This window comes from Falco rusticolus, chromosome 8, assembly GCF_015220075.1.
Source record: "Falco rusticolus isolate bFalRus1 chromosome 8, bFalRus1.pri, whole genome shotgun sequence".
Classification (NCBI taxonomy): domain Eukaryota; kingdom Metazoa; phylum Chordata; class Aves; order Falconiformes; family Falconidae; genus Falco; species Falco rusticolus.
In genome coordinates, this window is record NC_051194.1 from 57,808,016 (window position 1) to 57,827,206 (window position 19,191).

The window sequence follows — 19,191 nt, forward strand, 5'->3', positions numbered from 1 at the left end:
ACAGCCTGCTCAAGCAGCTAAAGCTGGGGCTTCTTCATAATCTTGCAACATCAAACCTCATCTCCCCACCTGCACTGCTGCACTTGATGGTGATGGGAGTGAACAATTCTCATGCTTCTGACATCCCCAACACAGCCACAAGCCAAAGTAACACACCCAGTTACCCTTAGTGGTGGCCGCAATGATAGAGCTGTGGCAGAGGCAGGTCTGGCTTTTAACAGAGCCCTTTCCTTCCTCAGTCATAAGCAAGTGATGACGATGAGGGTGGAAGCAGGGGAATGACACGGAGATGACTCACTGCACCAGTCCCTTCCCAAGGGCAGATGTACAGCAAGGGCAGAACAGATTTCAGATGGAGCTCCCAATTTGCCATTCCTGCCAGAGCACAGGTTCACAGCCACAGCTGGTGCTGCTAGCTTCAATAATTTGCAGTGGTATAATCAAATTAGTATTTTTGTAATGTTAAGAGTTCTGCTTTTATCCAGGATTATACAAACTGAAACCCAGGACAGTAATCTTGAGGCTCATGCATGCTGGCCACTTAAAATCAATTCTCTACAGCAGCCGCACAGCCCGAGTTGATTTCCCTGCCACCGGTGCAGACAACACGAGGGCAAGACACCCAAGGCAAGCATTCGTGTAACGCAGCCGTGGCATCACAACGAGCGAGTGTCCCCCAAGACCATTACCTAATGCTTGGCAATTGCCTGTGTTCTGTATTACCACACACAACGATTGCAGCTTTGGTCTCACCTGCAAGCCCTGTGTTTATTGGTGAGTGTTGTCAATTAGCAGGGCTAGGAGAAGGGGAAGGGATGAGCAAACCAAACCTCTCTAGATCCTCCCCAGCATAAGCTAGCTAACACCACAGCGGACTGGACTCATATCCAACCAACACTTTCCAGTCCTAAAATCTAAGTATTTTATTCTGCGAGGTATTTTGGGAGATATTTGTCTTCCAAATTACACCATCAGTTAAAACAATCTAGTGACCCTCTGCAGACCCTTCCTGTACTACATAGCTCCATCCATGACTACATATTTTTCTTCTACTTCCCTTGTGCGCTACTGAAATCAGAACAGAAACATAACTGTGGTCGTGAGGAAGTTGCTTCAATTAAAATGCAATTCTAATTCTGTGTAGGTGTATTTACAATGTTAAAGTTTGACCTATGTTTTCTCTCACCTCCGTAAACACTGTTATCAACTCGGATTCAGAAAAAGACATTTACTGCATAAGAACCGGGCTAGTGAATGAAGCATGGCCCCACCTGCCCACTCCTAAACTCAGGGGGTTTTGCCCAATTCACTTTGCTGTTTGGCAGACGAGTGCTTGGATAGGAGCGGCTTGTCCAGTTACAGCTGGAAAACAGAAGCTGAGCACAGATGCCTACCAAAGGTATTAGTGAATTCTCTATCTTGGGTACCACAGTAACTTTGCAGGGTTTGAGAAATCGACTGTGTTTCATTAAATCTGGACTTCCACGTGGTAACCATCCATCCCAGTGACCTGGCCTCCGCAATTCTGTGCTGCTGGCTTTACAAGGCGCCAGTTTGACATCCACTATGAGGAGGTTTCAGCCTTTATCTCCAGCCTCCATGTTTGTAATGCTTAAATGGGCAAACCTGGGACATTCCCCCAGTCTGGGTTTTTTTTGCCTTTTCTTCCACCTATACAGAGTATGGCTCAGCCAAGGGAAAAGTTATTGTAAGCAGCTATTAAATCATTGTTCATTCCTATAATAAAAATTTAGGTTTTGATTCACTAAGGGAACCTTCAAAATACTCTTTCTCATTGTTGTTGTTCGGTATAAATTTGGTTACACTCATTTAGCAGAGAGAAAAGACATTTGGTCCTTTGAAGAAATTGTGAAAAACTATTAAGAGTGAGATAGAAGAAGCTTTACATATCACCTGCTACTTCCACCTCCCCCGCTTACAGAAACATAAGTCTTTGCTACTGAGAAGGCCACACTAGGAGTCTGGTTCATGTCAAAACAACAGCAAAATACAAATAGATCTTTCAAGTATGATTACAAAAACAGAAAATAAATAAACCTCACTAGATAGTTCTGTTGAAGAAAAATGCTTTACTTTTAAAAACTGCTTTCTGTATTTTTTTCCACAACAGTGGATTTAATGAAGCTTAGAAAATTTTCACTTGTGCATAACATTTTCAGGATGTTTTTCAGAGATAGAAGGAAATTTAAACTCACCACTTTCAGTTCTGGTACAGATCGGCTTAGTGTCCATTCCTGGCTATTTACAAAGGCATCTGTAAAAGCAGACAACATTCACAACATCAGTAGAATGACATTTAATGGTCTGTCGCACAGAATTTCATGCTAAGGCTTTGGGTACATGAGACCAAAAGTCACACTCAATCTTACGAGACTGACAGTCCAAGGTGACAAACACTAGTGGTTTGGATAAATTCCACAAAAATTCAAGAATACCAGAAATTACCATTCTGCGTAACAGATGCACTCTCTGTAGCAAGCCTAGCTGTATCATCTGCACTGCCATTAGCAAGCTCAAACTAACTCCAGTCTTTTGGGGTTGTAAAAAGACTCTTTTAGTCTGTACACAAACTGCTTCCCATCCACCATGACACGTTTCTTCTCTACGAGGAAAGCCCTGGCCTGCTCATCACGCTAAATGTCAACAACTGCAGTCACCATCGGCCGTAACTTCTCCGCCCAGGTAAATGAGAAAGTTTGCCTATTCTAAAACCACACTATTTTTTTACTGGACATCGTACTTCATGTCAACAACTTCAGCTACCAGCATCGGTGGTAACATCCCTGCCAGGTAAAGGAGAGTATCTGTTTATTCTAGAAACATGCTTTTTTTTCAGTAGCATGATCTAGACGGATATAAACCACCAGAGCCATTTACTATAAAATTAAATAAAAACTACAGCAGGCAGGAGGGGGTTGATTTCCGGAGATCTGGCGAGTTAAATTCATCATGGCTCCAAAAGAAATGAAGTCCTTAGGGCTGCACCCAGGTCCTACCTCCCTGATAATTCCACACAAAAGAAAAGAGAAGTAAGGCTCCATTTTTCTAACTCTAAAAACATTTATCATTTTGTTCCCTCTGTAAAGGTCTAGTCAACTGAAAGCAAACAGATACTGACATTCCCATTACAAATCCAAGCAGCATTACTTCGAAACCTGAATTAACCCTCTCCAAAAGCATGCAAACCAGATGAACGCCTCCCTGCGGCATGCACAGAATGCTCCTACCAAGCAGATCAGATGCAACTCCACAGCAATTAAAAAGCACTGAAGAAGTCCTGATGTTACCATCAATTCCTAACATTATAGGAACTAACAGGTGAAGTTACCCTTGACCATGTTGACCGTAAACAAGCAGAAGTTTTGCAAGCCATTGCCTCCCCTCTGATACACCAGCCAGGAAAAGGAGAAGGCTATTTCATTTTATCTTTTGATGCAGAGAATAAAGAAGTTTGAAGCAATATCCTACCCCAGGTGGTATCGTCACTAACTTAGAGACACCACCAGCGGTAAAGCAAGCTTTCCCAGAGTCTAACAAAAAACAATCTCAAAGCAAACTTGTATTTTGTACTGTCTCTCTGTTCCCTACTAAATATGTTACCTTTGCTCAATATTTTTAAGAGACATACATACTAGCTATCAGTTTGGAAGCCTTCTCCGTTTTTATTCAACACAAGGCTTTATATTTCAACTACAAACAGGAGCTTGATTGTACTAGCAGGACATGTGCATTTATATGAAAACACTGTGAAAAGATTTAACTATTTTGGTATGTGACAATCTTGAGCTGCTTCCCAATCACTGGAAGGAGAAGGAAAACCAAAGGCTCAGATTAAGATGCTCTTGAAGACCTGGGTTACCTTTTGGCATGCCAGCTGCACGAGAAGACATTACGTCCATTAGGTTCCTGCTGCATGACCTGAAGTAGTCCAATTTGATCAAAACCTGAAGTCCTAGATGTATGCCTATATTGGGTGGGACTGTATACCTGTTAAAATAGGTGTCTTGTATTTGTCACGCCTGACTACAAAGCAGCACACAAACCATTTTTCCACAAACCAATCTCTGTCAGTTTTACCCAGTAAAGGTTTAAGAAAGCAAGTACTGCTTGTAAGTATTTTTCTTTTTTTTCCTGCATGATCCTATCAGCATTTCTAACCACAGAAGAAAACCCAAGGATTAAGGATTACTAAATACGCTCAGGAAAAGGAAACTAAACATTTTAGAGCTAAACATGATTTCAATTAACAGGTAACCATAACCTGAAGCACTATGAAACAGTGCAAATGAACAGCCCCCTCTAGTTACCACCTTACCCTGAGCTCAGAAAGAGCTGTTATGTTGAAGCAGCAGAAAAGCACTTGTCAAATGTCATCCAAGTCTCAGACCAAACAAAGCTCCAAGCCAAAAAAGGGAAAGATGAGGACAAAGAGGATGGCAGAGGATGAACCGTGCTTTGACAGTGCGGGTGAAGAGAAAAAAATGCATGTCCTCCAAAAACATTCCGCCTATTTAAGTAATTCAGTGCCGCTGGAATACACGTATTTACTACATTGCTTAGAAACTAGTACATCATCATGTAAAAGCCTGCACTATGCACCGGGTCAGGCCAAAGATTCAGCTATGGCAGTATCCTTTTACTACAGCACAGACCAGCAGGTGATACCTAGTAAAGAACAGGAGACACTTGCAGAAGGATGTAGACCCACAACAATTGAGTCCAGTGACTTCAAATGAGCCAGAGGTGTCCTTTCATTTACACAAGGAGGGACACAGGATTCGCCCAGGGTAGAGATACCTGACCTGAGCAGTCACTGCCCTGGATTCTTGCCTCCAGCCAAGAGACAATCTAGAAAGCAGGAGCACATGAAAACGTAAATCCCAGACCAGAGGAGTCCGAAGTTCCGTAGCACGTCCAGCTGCAGATACAGACAAAGCAGCAATTTCAATTCATGAACACTGCACATGAGACCTGCTCTAGGAGCCTTACGATTAAGGCACTCAAAAGGGACCATAACTTGGCCTAGATTTTTTCCCACCTTCCTGCGGGAAGGATGATTTTCCCTTCCAGCGAGCAATGGAAGGTACCAGATCACAACAGTGTGGATCAGAATGCCCAAACGGAGCTGACAAGAAGCACCTTGGGCTTCCCCTCCTTGCCTGCTGCAGAGTACAGGCTCCAACACACAACCAGGGTTGTGACTGCCTCATTCCAGGTCCCAGAGCCTCTCCAACAGCCCCTGGAAAGTCTGGAGAGCAACAAAACTGCAGGAATCAAAATGCCTCCAGAAACCTGCAACAGCTTTCGGCATAAGAGGAATCCTTCTCTAATTCAACCTGGCAGTAAACTACTGATTCTCATGGTTTTACTTTGAGCTACAGCTGATTTGAGAAGCGGTGGGAAAGAAGAAGTTGCCATACAACCCAACCATGACAGGAAAGAACTGACTGTAATAAGAAGCCAACAAACCAAGGAGTTCCTTTCCACACAAACCTATTTCTTCAGACCATAAAGGATAAATTTCCTAAGTGATGTTTCTGTAGCTTAACATACTGATTTTGTTCATCACTCATGGAACAGTAAGAAAGATTCACAATTACTTCAAATGCATGAAAACTTGCAAGTGCTGATTTAAATTGTATCATTGTATGTTAAACCATTACTCCCTGTCCAGTAAAGATACCAACTAACTTGCACTCACACACCCGATGCTTTGCATCACCACTTTTATTTTTCTTCTCTGAACAGAACTCATTAGTCAGCCTGTAATTACACAGGCTCCATATCACAGCAACGTTACATCATAGCTAACAAGTAAAATCCACATTTTGCCATTCAAAAATCTTGGATATCAGATCAAGAAAGACTATTCCCGTTAAGCCTGATTCCATGAAAAGGATTTTTTACTAGGTATGAATTACATGTAACTGCATGACAGACCAAAGTTCCTCTTCATAACCCCGAGTACTGTTTATATTCCATAGTTCTGTTCCAGAACACTTTTTCTGGACAGTTAATTCCAGAACTATACTTTTGTGTAGGTTGGTATGTTTGCATAGCATGATTTGAACATGCCTGCTTCTCCCTTCCCCATACCTGTACATGCATCATTCCTTTCTTATCCCTCTGCAAAAGATGGATAAACGGATGAAAATTACACTTGCCATTTGATCTGCAAGACTCAGCAGCAGTAAGAACTAGCTAAGGCCGTACAAAACAAGGTGGTTTCAGCTGATCTCCAGATTCTGAGATGCCAAGGAAAACCATCAGTCTCAGCCCAGCACTATGCCTGACTGGCAGGGATGTATGTGTGTGAAACAAAATGCAAGAAATCTCTATTAATGTCAACAAGCTTCAATAAAAAAGAAGCATTGGATTTTATCACCACAGAGGATTAAAAAAAAAAGATGAGTGAGCAGATCGTTGCTACCACTTACCAGCCTGGAGAACTGCAAAAATAAAAAATCTACCATTTAAGCCAAGGGATAGACACTCAAGGGGAACAAGAACATCAGAAGCCCTGTCACTTCTTTTTTTTAAAAAAAAAAAGCAGCACACTAAAAAACCATACCCACAAAAAACCCTCACATCAACTTCAAATATTACTTTTTAAGATCTGTACAATCCAAAAGCAAACAGGTAGGAAAGGCAATAAAAGGTACATTTCCCAAAAGTTAAGAGGCCAAAAGACAGAGCAAAAAGACGGCAGCTGTAGAGAGAAAGAGTGATCTGGCCAGAGGGCATGGATTTGTTCAACCTGCTTGGTCCTGCCTTCATTGAAGGGCTCCAAGAACCCACACAATGACCTTCCAAAACAAACTGGCTCAGATGTCAAGCACCCTCAATATGGGAAACACATGCATTTTAAGTCTGATCAGCTATAGCGTAGAAGAAATACAATAAAACTTACTGGACACTGTGCCGGACTTGTTGACAAAGCTACCTTCTCCTTTTTGCTCAGCACCTGGTTACTGCTATGCACAGAGGTTCTGAGCGTCCAAAATACTTAAGAATACTTGAAATACCATTTTGTTGCAAAAATACGCCCATTTAAAAAAAGCTTGACCTCAACCCAACTAATTTAATCTATTATTTCACAATACTATTATCTTCAATTTGCACTTAAATTACAGAAAGTCTTCCACTGCTGCTTTAAAAAAAAAAAAAAAAAAACAAAAAAAAAAACAACCACAAAACAAACCGAATTAGGACATCTATGCGGTAATCTTCCCTTCCCAGTATAATTTTCACTGGCATGTTTACAAGGAATAATGACAGTTAAAAACAGAACACGGTATGAAACAGCATCTGGTCTCTTTAGCAGAACGAGGCTCATGTACAATCATTTGTATGGACACCAAAGTACCCAGCTAACCAATTTAGTTCTAGTACAAATGCCTCAGAAAGGAGTGATTTATTTCAAGTTAATCCCAAGACCCATGGAAGTTAAGGTCAAAAGGTCAAATACTTGCAGATAGAACATGACAAACAAGCCTGGGAGTTTGTTTTTGGTTTTTTGAATAAAGAAAAGCAAAAAAACAAAGCACCACAAAACACAAAATGCACTTATAGCTACACTATGACTATGAAATATTGGATGCATCAAACTGCAGCATGCAAAGCACAAACTGTGTAGTCCACAAACATACTCTGCTGAAGAAAGAAAAACCTCACTACCGCATGTTGATTTAAACATATTGGAAGAGATTTGCATAATAAACAGAACCACATGTATGAAGTTGATCAACTGGAGTCTTGTTTGCATTACTTTCCGACTTTGGAATTTAAGTGAACTCAACCTTCACATCTAACTACATACTATACATATAAAAGGAATGACTTTTGTCAATAATTAATCACAGTTGTATGTCCTGTTCATTTACCTTCTGCATCAATGATCAAAAACTCCAAAATATGCACATGTCAGTCTTTTTTTTTTTTAAAACGTGCATCAAGAAGATAGTTTAAATTACATTTTCTTTGCCAAGTTTACTTTTCCACAAAATAGGCTTCATTTTGGGGGTGGTTTCTTTTTCCTTTTTTAGAGTTTCTCAGTTCTACTTACACATCACTAAACTGAAGCACAAACTGCAGCAAGATCTTTGGCTATTTTAAAACCTCCGTTTAGTGATGCAGCTCCAGCTAGAGGAACTTTCTGTATTAATTCCAATATTAAAGAATCAGGTGTACGTGTTATTTTGGTTCCCCATGAACACAAAGTTGTGGTGAAACATTGGGATTTCATGGCCATTCTTAGCAATATCTATGTATTCCACAGCATAGCACAGCAGCAGACTTCCTAGAAGGTCTGACTGTTTCTACTGTGTATTTAAAAGCCCTGCTCAGAATAACCTTTTTAACAGAAAAACAAATTTCCTTCTTCAAACCCAGAAACAATCACTAAATACATCTTAGCAAAACAATGTTACTGAGAGATGACAGGATCAAGGTCAATTCAATCATCCATGACTCCAAAGAGAAGAGGGAAGTCACATAGGAAAACGGGAGAAGTTAAATAGCAATTACAGAAATAATCACAGCAAAAGCCTCTCCTAGGTGTTCAGCAGTCCTCCATTCCACACTTGGTTTTTAACGCTGGAGGCCCTCTGCTAATCTAAATGAACTCCATTTACTGCCACGGGCAACAGCAGCAAGGCAGCTAATCGGACCTGAGAGTAAATACTCTTAACCCGGGCTGATGCGATTTACACTCCCCTTGCCATCCTTTGGGTCCCTCCTGCTTAATACATCCCCCCAAGCCAATGAAATCTGTCTGTTGATTAATATTTTGGGAGAACCTCAATTGTTGCAATAGCAACACGGCAGTCCCCAGCCCACCAGCAGCAGTGCCAGCACAGGAGCCTCTGCTTCATTCCTTGTACTGTGCCAGCCCTTGATCCACTCACCTTGTTTTGTCCTTCATTGCCACTGAAATACTTCACCCTTGATAGCACTTCAATCCAAAGCCTGAGAAGCCCACAGATTTCCTTTCGTCTGATTGAGATGAAAACCTAATGGCAAACCTGTCCACAAGGAAGGATGAGCGAAGAGCAGGCAGATGTCTCTGCAGTATGACATGAAAAGACTAAATCTTCCATGATTCTTGGAAAGCTTCTTAGTAAGAGCCTCCCTCGGGCTATCCCAAGGTCCCTTTGCTGTCCTTTTAAATAAGGAAAAGCCAGGGTGTGGGGTGGGAGGAATAGAACATGCAAAACAACAGTAGAAGAAAAGCCAAGGGATTTCTCTGGAAACCCTCAGCAAAAAGATCCTTTTCTTTTTGATAAGAACAGGAGCCCTCAAAAAACAGGGGAATGAAGTTAAAAGTACCAACAACTGCATCACAGCCTGATCCCCCCTCAATAATTCCTGCATTATAAGCAATATTTAGAGTCACTTCCTACTTTGAAATAAAAACCTGAGAGCAAACAGGTACAGCAAAATATTCCTGCAAGTTCTCACTTGCCTACAAAGATGCAGATAAAAGCACACTTCTCTCTTTTGGAGTCATATCAAAGCAGTACTTTCAGAATGTATTTCCCAAAGCTCTTATGCTAATTTTCTCAGGAAAGAAGGAAAAGTGCAACTTTTGGGTTGAGACTTGCGATACTAATAAAACATGCATTTTTCAGAGGAGGAGTAATCTCTCCGCGTACATCCACTCCAACTCAGCCCCCAGCATTTCAAGTCAAAGCACCAACCCTGTTCCAACACAGTGCAGCAGTAAAATATTCTGACATGCTTATTTTTAAGCTTTGCATAAAATACTGTTTGGGAGAACGTGTCACATTCCAAAAGGCCCTTCTTATATATCAATTTTTTCATTCATCTTGTACCTTTTCTTTAATAAAAAAAACAAACCACACACACACAAAAAAAGCTTTTGATATGGATCCTTTCTGCTTATATATTCTACTCCGTATACAATTACAAACAATAACAAACAAATTGTTTAGAAATCCATCCATACCAGTATCAGGAAAAGTTAAGCTTTTTCCTCCCTACTCGCTCAGTTTGATAGGATTATAGATTATAAGGCTTTCCCCAATATACTAATGAGAAATAACTGCTGCAACCACGCAATTCCAAACAGCCCCCTTTTTTTCTTTCCCAAGTTGCAGAAGCATCATTTATTCTTATGATGCAGTTTAACCAAAAAGCCGAGTCGCAGCATGGTTTCATACCCTGCCAGCCCTCCCCTGCACAGCCTGGCTCTGGGGAGAGTGCTGGGAAGTCCCATCCATCACGCACGACACCGTATTTACACTTCATTAATAGGATTAATACACACGTTGCAGAAGTCGTCGGGAAAATTGCCACAAAGCAATTCAATTCCAATCCTAAAACAAGAGGGATTTTTCGTGAGCTGTCAGTTTAAAAGACTCCCCCCCACCCCTCCCAGTGTTGTCAGAAAGGATAAAATCCCAAGAGCTCTTACAGTTCCAACATAAATGTTTGATATTGGTCAGATTTATCGCTGGCAATACCCACTTGCTAATTATAAGACAGAAAACTGCTCTAAGCTCAGCTTCTTTACAGCATCAGGCACCTCAGCTGAAACCCATTAGAGCCCCACCTATACGTGACATCTGAAAAACTATGCCCTGTAACCAAAAGCTATATTAAATAGATATTTAGGTCAAGCCCATAATCTATCTTCCAATAGCAACTGGCAGCCGCAACAGCGTTATCCCTCGTGCTGCCATGGAAACAAAAGGAGGACCGGTGATGGAAAGCACTATGCAGCCTTCACAGCCAACGAGCCAGCCTTTCCACAGTGGGCACTTTTGGGTTTGGGAATTCAGGAGCACCTCTCCGTCACCGCAGCACTTGGGTTTTGTCTTGAATTTTTAAATCATTGAAACTGATGAGTATTTTGTGGCTAATATTCCCACTCTCCCCCTCGTCTGCCTTACATCTCTAGCCATACTTAACCTTGCTGATTCGGGTGATTTCAAAGATGTTCCCTCCTTAGCTCCCACAGCTGGAGCAAGTCCCATGCTTCCCACAACAGGATGGAATGATGTATAATGTTTCCCAAACCAGTTTCATGCTTGAAGTTTTACATCTAACACTACCAAAATATTTGTTTTGTCCTTAAATATAATGTAGCTCCAACCAAAACTAGTCATCTTAATCCCCCCGCCCACTCCTCCCCAAAAACCCCCAAATCCTCAAACCAAAAAAAAAAAACAGAGAAGATATTTTAGCTGTAAAGATGTTTATAAGGAAAAATAAATAACATACTTAAGAAGAAAACCTTCTCATTCCCTGTATTTTCACAGTGGGTTGGGTTCTGGTGCCGACGCATGGTTAGTTTAAGAAAAATTAAAATCCCGCGGATAAAACCACTGTTTTCTCTTGAGACAACTCTGCTGCTGGAGAAGAATAGCACAGGTCCAAGAGACATTCTGAGCAAAGGATAATCAAGATTACAACTTAATTCCCATAAAATGTACATTCCTTAATACTCAGCAGCATCCCTCAGAGAAATGTGACTGAAAAACACTGGTCCCAGCTCGCCCTGTTTACAACAGGGCAGCAATGACCACAACAAGTAGAAAGGGATATAAAAAAAAGCATACAAAGAGAAAATGAAACATCATTTTACCCTGCCACAGTACAAGTGGGAAAATAAATGATCACTTTGAAACTGATGCTATCTTAAATTGGTGGGGTTTTTTTAAGTATCATACTAGCCTTTTTTATTATTTTTTTCCCCTGCATGAAATGTACTACCTAAGCACAACAGAAAAAGCATCCCTGCCGAAAGTGGATTCAGACAAACTAGCCAGCCTCCACCTGGCTGGCTGTACCACCCCATCCATGCCCCTGGCCCCCTCGCCTCCCCCAGCCACGCTGATGATAGCCCTTTCTTTTCCCAAGCACATGCACGGGGCAAACCCACAGATACCACTGCTCTCGCATTAAGCAAAGAAAGGAATAAAACTTAACCCTGGCTTAAATCGTTTCTACAGTTCTGTCAGCCAGAGCAATCCTGTCGAATACATACAGCCAAAATCTATTATATTGCTTCATACTCTTGCAACAGGAGAAGCAGCAGAAAGCAGCACTACTCACATACTAGGGCTCTGGGCTGTCCTGATGCCTCAGGTCACTTCTATACCCCATGATCAAGTAGTATCTTTTTTTTTTTCTTTTTTTTTTTTTTAAGACAATATACAATATTTCTGTAAGCACCAAAGCCTCAGAGAACACAGCTAAACAAGTAATCATAGCAGTATTGGACTCCAGGAAGGGAAAAAAAAAAAAACCCCAGCCACTGGAGATGAAACGTTTGGTAAATGTCTTATTTTGCTGGGTTACACCAGAAAGCAGGTCAGTGTCAAAGGTGAGGTCTGTTTTATACCGTCTCCTGTCTCAAGGGAAGGGTAGCGCCAGCACAGGAAAGATTACCCCAAATGTAACTAAGTGAAAATCTGGCGATAAGATTTTAAGCTGTAGCAACCCGTGCTCAAGACATCAGAGGAGTGACGTGCTTCTTACAAACTGATGAATACCAGCAGTTCAAATACAGGACTAAACTCGTGTCCAAGCAAAGATGTCCCAAAGTACCCAAAAATGAGACACTTCAAAAATCATAGCCTGTGCTGTCTTCCCTGACTACCGACAAACCCAAGGAATTAAGCCTTTCTTAGTCAAATCTGATTGTTAATGAAAAACCTTCCTACCAGGCATCAAAGCTGAAGAGGGACAGCTTATATAGCTGGCAAAAAAAGAATCAATGTCAAAGTATAAATTAAAAAAGATGAAGCGGGGGAAATGAGAAGAACATTCTCAATTAATATAGATAATATAGATAAATAATAAATTAATAATTTATTTGGCAACTCAGAAAGAAGAAAGTCACAACAGAGATGCAAAAAAATGATTGAAAGACATTGCTTGGCAGGCTGAACAGACTTTGAGCTCTTCAGATAGAAAAGAATGGCTGTGACTCAAAAACCAAGCAAAAAAATAAACAAGGGGGGCTTGGTGACTACTTGGTAGAGGAGAAAGTAGGGGTTTTTTATAGGTAAAACAGCCACAATACTCAGTGAAAACCAAGTACGAAGTCAGCCTGCTCAGGATTTCCACCACTGGGATTCCACAGAAGAGATTATATTGGGGCAACGTCTGAGCATCACCAAAAGCTAAGCAGCAGTATGTGAAACAGGTAGTGGTAAATGAGCAAAACCACAGCAGTCTGGGGGCTGGGAGGGAAGGATGGAGATAAAGGGACTATCAAGTCCTTAGCAAAATAGCAACAAAAAGCACCAACTCTTAAGAGCAGCAAACACTAAAACCCAGACTAGTAATTCATCTGCCTTTCTAATTCTGGCACAGGTCAGCAGCAGACAAGAAGGGACAAGGTGGCATCACACACCTTGCCCCTGCCCTCCTCCAGCTTGGCTCTACTTGCAGCTCAGGTGTAAGTAGCCTCTCCATATAAACACAGCCCTTCATGTATTTTATCCATCAGCTAATAGCTGTGCATCTCCACTCAGGACCGGCACTCCCAAGGTCCTACAGGGGACCCACAGCTCAATTCTCTTTGTATTTCAACAAAAGAAAAAGTTTTTGGGGTGTTTTGTAACCTGCCTCTTGCTAGCTTTACAAGACATTTCTTAATCCTGATGTAAGAAGGGATAATCAAGAGCAGTTCCATCTTTACCCCTCTCCTCTCTTGTAACGATCCCTCGACTTCCCCTTCCCAGGCTACACCACCCTGCCTAGCTGGACTGGCTCTTGCCTGGACCAAACCTACTGTATTTCTAATGCACTTTTTTGTTCTGCTATACTTATTTCCAGATGTGAGGACCACAGTCATCCCCCCCCAAAGCCTCCAGAGAGGGGCACGCTACACCCTTCTAATGGAGGCATGGCAACTTGCTGTTTTCTGTCCTTAACGCCCTTTGCTTTGAGCCCTGCTGAGCACTTCATTCGCCATTCTCACAAAGCTCTTACAGATGCCAAGATCTCCGCTGAGACCTACAGCTCATTCAGAGCTGCAATACATGAGTTAGCACTGCCCTCTCCCCATGCAACTCTCCGCGCTCATTCACATCAAGTTGAATCTGCCAGTATGTCCGTCATCAACCACGCAGGATTCTTCTGGAACCGCACAACCAGCTCCTGTTTTTTACTACCCCAAACGAATCGTAAACTGCCCCCCGCTTTCATCCCCTTTCCCAGGGCACTCATCAATAGCTTAACCAGAAGAGGCTGCAGCACAGATTCCTCCAAGACTTGCCGATGGGTTTTGTCAAAAGTAAAAATCAACTATTTATTCCTATATGTGACCTCCCACTTTTTTACAACTCTACAAGCAAGAGGACCCTCCCTCTTACCTGATGATAGCTCTGCTCACAAGCCTTTGCCAGAGCAATTCCTTCAGTCACCAAAACGATTGCCCTTGTCCTCCCCTAAAGAACTCCAGTAAAGGTGAGGCAGGATCTCCCCCATAAAAGTCAAGTCTGTCCCTCCCCAATACCTCGTTTATCCCTCCATCTATGGAGTTTATTGGCAATTTCTCAGCTTGGTGGCTGCCTGCTGTCAGTGTGATTAACGGAGACAGAGGCAAAGCCTACCCCCCGTCACACCCATGCAGGCACGATGAAGTCAATATGGTTAAATGGGTGGGATCCAGTAACTCAGCTCGCAAACCAACCCTCTCCTGCATGCCTAAACGCTCTTCCCCCCTCAAACAACCTGCAATCAAGCGGTGCTAGACAAGACTGTAAAATGAACAACGGTGCAAGCGAGGATGCTTTATTCTTCCACTGCCCTGTACCATCTGGTGCAGTCACAGCACCCAGATGCCAAGAGATGCAGTATCAAATCTCAATTACTTACAAATTGACTTATGGCCCAACTTCCTTGCTTGTCAACCAAAATCTGTGCTCTGGCAAGATACGATCATTCAGATTTACCGTTTCAGTTCTTTAAATTGTGGCTACAGAAAATGGGTCCAGCATGTCTGCACATAAGTACATCTAGAAAAACATTTCCCCTCTCCACAAGGGAAATTATGACTTGTTTATGCAACACATTTCTGAAAACATTTTTTAGAACTCAAGTCATGTCTCCAAGATTGCTATGCTGGTTGTCAAAACAGAGCCTTTTTTTTTCCCTGACTATACCATATGTAATACTAGGTCCACTTTCCCTAACTTGATATCACCCATGCAAGATTTGGAGACGATTAGTGGAAAATATACAAATGAGACACTGTTCTCCAGAGAACAGCACAGCAGGAATAATCTGATGGGTTTTATATTTATTAGCCTGATGCACATCTAACTTGTTTAAACAAGGCTTTTGTCAAACGTCAAAAAAAATGTTAATGCAATCCAAGGCATGCTCTCAAAGGGAATTAATGCTGAGCTGGAACCAATGCAAAAGCCTTAGTTACAGCAACAAGGAAACAGTGAAAAGGGGCCCCTTTTTATTTCAATTGCAAATAGACCCACTAAGATAGAAAGGTTTATTTCCTAACAGCTGATATAGAGAACCAAGAGCAGGAAATTGGGGTGTGGGCAGGTACTGGAAACACCCTGTGCCTGTCTGGAAGATTCTGCCTCCCTAACCTGGTGGGGCAAGGAGGGGGCTGGCCACCCCTGAAGGCGGCCCAGGGACAGGCAGGGACCCTGGGTGCTCTCCGTGCCCTCCCTCTCCTTCCCCTAGACTGCAGGGCTCAGCTTCAGCAGCGCAGATGCTCATCTCAGGTGCTCCTTCAGATGCCCAATTAGTTTTCTTTTTCCTGTAATAAGGATAATGCCTGCTTACTCCATTTCATTACCGTTTTGCCCGAGACGACTAAACTACCGAAACACTAAACCATCACAGATCCATCAAAGCATCACTGAAAACCTGCGCCTTAACACACAGTGCAGCTGAGTGAGAGACAGGGTCCAGAAGCAGACAGAAAGCAAAGAGGGATGAGCTCGGGGCTGCTGTGATATTTTGCCTTAAAACTGCTTGCAACGTAACAGTTAAAAAGGGTAGTATGTGACTGAACACTCCCATTAGAAAAGTGGCTTCCTTCCCCAGCTTCCTATTTAAAAAGCACCTGCTATTACAAGGCATTTCAGAAAACAGCAGACCTATACAGCAGAAAATATTTATTTTGGAAACGAACAACATTTTTCAAATGAACTTTAGACTCTGTGACTAACCATAACACAAAGCCTCTTTCAACTTCCACTCACAGATAAAACTGCAAGTTTGTAGGGAGCTGAAAGCAAGCAAATCAGCCATTCTAAACCCAAGATTTGCAGAAGTTAGCTATCGCTCCTTTGCCTTCTCCTCCCAGGCAGCCTGTCCCACCTCACCCCTGACTCATTCAGCACTCTGGAGCAGGAGCAAGAGAGTCTGGCAAAAAGGATGCTGCAAAACACATGCAAGCTCAACTTTTTCCAAACCTCAACGCTTACTGCGAAGTTCGAGAGGTCTGGTGTGTTGCATCAAGTCAGCAAGGGGAGAAGGAGAGAACAATCCTCATCATCGCTACACTGATTTATCACCATTACACAAGCCATGCTCACAACCCACCTTCCCACATCACACAAAGAATTAGTGCAAGACCTCAAATCAATGGGACCTAAATCAGGGCAGAACCGACATGCCTCCGAGGCTACCATGACATTTTATTGAAAGCAAAAAACTCCAAGCTATATGCAAATATCAATTTACTAATACTTCTCTATTTGAGGTATGGAAAGCTGAAATTTTTAGCTTTGCTAAAACTGGTAATACTACATTTTTTAAAGAACATTCACCCAGGAATAAAAATGTTCTCAGTCTTTGCAAAAATCTTGCCCTCTGGCTATATTCTCATTTGTGCTTCCTGGATGAAGCCAAGAACCTCAAGTACATTTTCAGAGCTTCATCAGGTTCCCATCACCTCCAGCACGTACTTCAAACTCAAATGATTGTACTAGAAACAGTATTTTCGAAGAAGCCCATGCAGAATTCAGGAATCAGAAAACAATTTAGCTACAGCTAAGAGACCTGCACTTCCTTCCTTACAAACCTACTCTAATGCTTTTTGTACCCACTATTTTACAGCACACAAGCGAGCCCAGCTACAAGGGGAATTTGCAAAAAGAATCCACTTTTGCAAAACACCTCTTGTTGCATCTTCACATTTTTCTCGCTTGGTCTGCGACACACTCTAGCAAGCCACATTGTAAACAGACTCCCTGCTAAACGTCTGCATTCAAACACTGAAGAAATTACTCTCTCTTCGTATTCTGTTCCGTATTAACACCATAACCTCCTACTGCCTTTTCACAAGCTGGGAAAAGAAAGCTGGAGGCCAGTTATCCCATCACGGCTTTTATTCTTTTTCACCTTTGGACCACTTCCTAAGGTAAACTCAACCACATTAGTGACTGAAATTCATTACAAGAATTGGGTTTTTTTATGTTTGGAAAAACACTGAAAGTCAAAAACACTTAAAGATCTAAAACGTACTTCAAAGCTAACAAGAAGGGTGTCAGCCTCTACTCTAGCAACAACACTAGCACACGCTCTTAAAAAAATAATTAACACAATCAAGTGCAGCCTTTAAAGTATAATAAAATGCAGCCGTTTGGAACCAGTACAATGGAAAGACAGAAAGCAAACAACTACAGCCTATGTATCTTAACAAAACCACCCAAAAAAGCAGCAGCAGAACACGCTACACTAAATGCACGCTTCCAGCATCTTGGAAGTCAGAGGGACCAGCTCTACCCCCTGTGTAAAGCTGTTCTGTCAGAGCCTTGTGATGGCCCCAGCGCTATCTCACACGCTGCTGCCCCAACCACAGCGCAAGCTTCACCTTCAGGGTGCAAAACTGGCAGGTTTTTCTATTTTTTCCATTTGGAGACTTTGCCTTTAATTCTGCGAAATCCAGTGTGCTGTGAAAATCCTCTGGCATCTCCCCACCACCCTCTGCTAGACCAGAGCATGGTACCAGAAGCGGAAAAAACCAAAGGACAACAGGCACCAGCCAGCCAGATCTCTAAATATTTAACAATCCTGTTCTCAGGGATGGAAGTGACAAGGCTGGACTTGGCATATTTACCTGTCTGACACGGGCTGATTTTCTGACGTTACAACAAGACCCACCATTTCTGTTCAACTTGCTAACCAAAAGCGGCACTTGGCACGAAGAAAGGAGAACTCAAACGGTCTTCAGGATAGCACACACAGGGACAACATGCGGTTAGCACATCAAGTCAGCTACTGGTGCAGATCTAAACAATTTTTGGCTGCTCCTCCCCGTTTAAATGGATTTATTTTTTCCCAGGCAAAGGCAGACACCAGGACAAGCACAGTGCACACTGCAGCTGCTGCCAACAACTGTAGCAGGCCCCATCACAGCTACAGAATTTTGTAATTTTTTTCAGCTACAGTGCATAGAGTTCACATCCCAAACCGAAAACAAAGCAAACCCCAAAATAAACATCACTGTCTTACTAATTGAAGGGATTTGTTGCTTCAGGAAGGCCGACATAAACCACTGCTGTGGGGTTAAGAACATATTTTTAGCTCTTGGTCCTTCCAACATTTTTACTGAGACTGCGTGAGCAAGCCAGAGTCCGGCTACCCATGTTGCATCAGTAAAAGCTCTATCTAGGAAGTAGGTTTTACACATAAGTTTATCTGAGATGCCACAGGACATTTGTATTAACTAAATCTCAACAACACAGGGTTTTCTTCTCCCGCACCAAGCTTTTCCTTCCCTGTGCAGCAGCAGCCAGTAAATTTTCACAGTTGTCTTCCACTGCGTTGCCTCACCATGCTGGGCTGGGCACAGACACCCTATGTGACAAGAAACTTAACAAGCACAACTGAGTATTAACTGATAAGCTAAAATAGTTTTCTGCCTAGTAATTTTTCAGCCGAGGGTTTGTGCTCTGACTACAAGTACGCCCTGCAAGGTCCACCACATGGGCAGTAGCGGGATGCATGTGCAATACATTACACAAACTCCAGCCTTCTCCCTGCAATGGCCTGTGCAGAACACAGCACTTACCACACGGTGTATCACAAGAGCAATAGTTTCCTTTAGCGTTCATAAGGGAAACAGCCTAGCAAAATAAAAGTAGAATTTTAATAGAGATACCTATTTTTATTTTAAGAAACCTGACATGGTATTAAAACCACATTTTTAAATTGTCG

At 42.2% G+C, this 19,191-nt stretch overlaps 1 protein-coding gene across 9 annotated transcripts in view; it reads right to left on the reverse strand.

Annotated features, from left to right (window-relative positions):
• AGAP1 (ArfGAP with GTPase domain, ankyrin repeat and PH domain 1) overlaps nucleotides 1–19,191 on the reverse strand; it is a 382,678-nt gene that overhangs the window by 257,726 nt on the left and 105,761 nt on the right. For all 9 annotated transcript variants that reach the window (XM_037397858.1, XM_037397852.1, XM_037397857.1 and 6 more), the window contains exon 2: nucleotides 2,217–2,275. In XM_037397858.1, coding sequence (XP_037253755.1) covers nucleotides 2,217–2,275 — 59 coding nt within the window. The remainder of the gene's footprint in view (nucleotides 1–2,216; nucleotides 2,276–19,191) is intronic.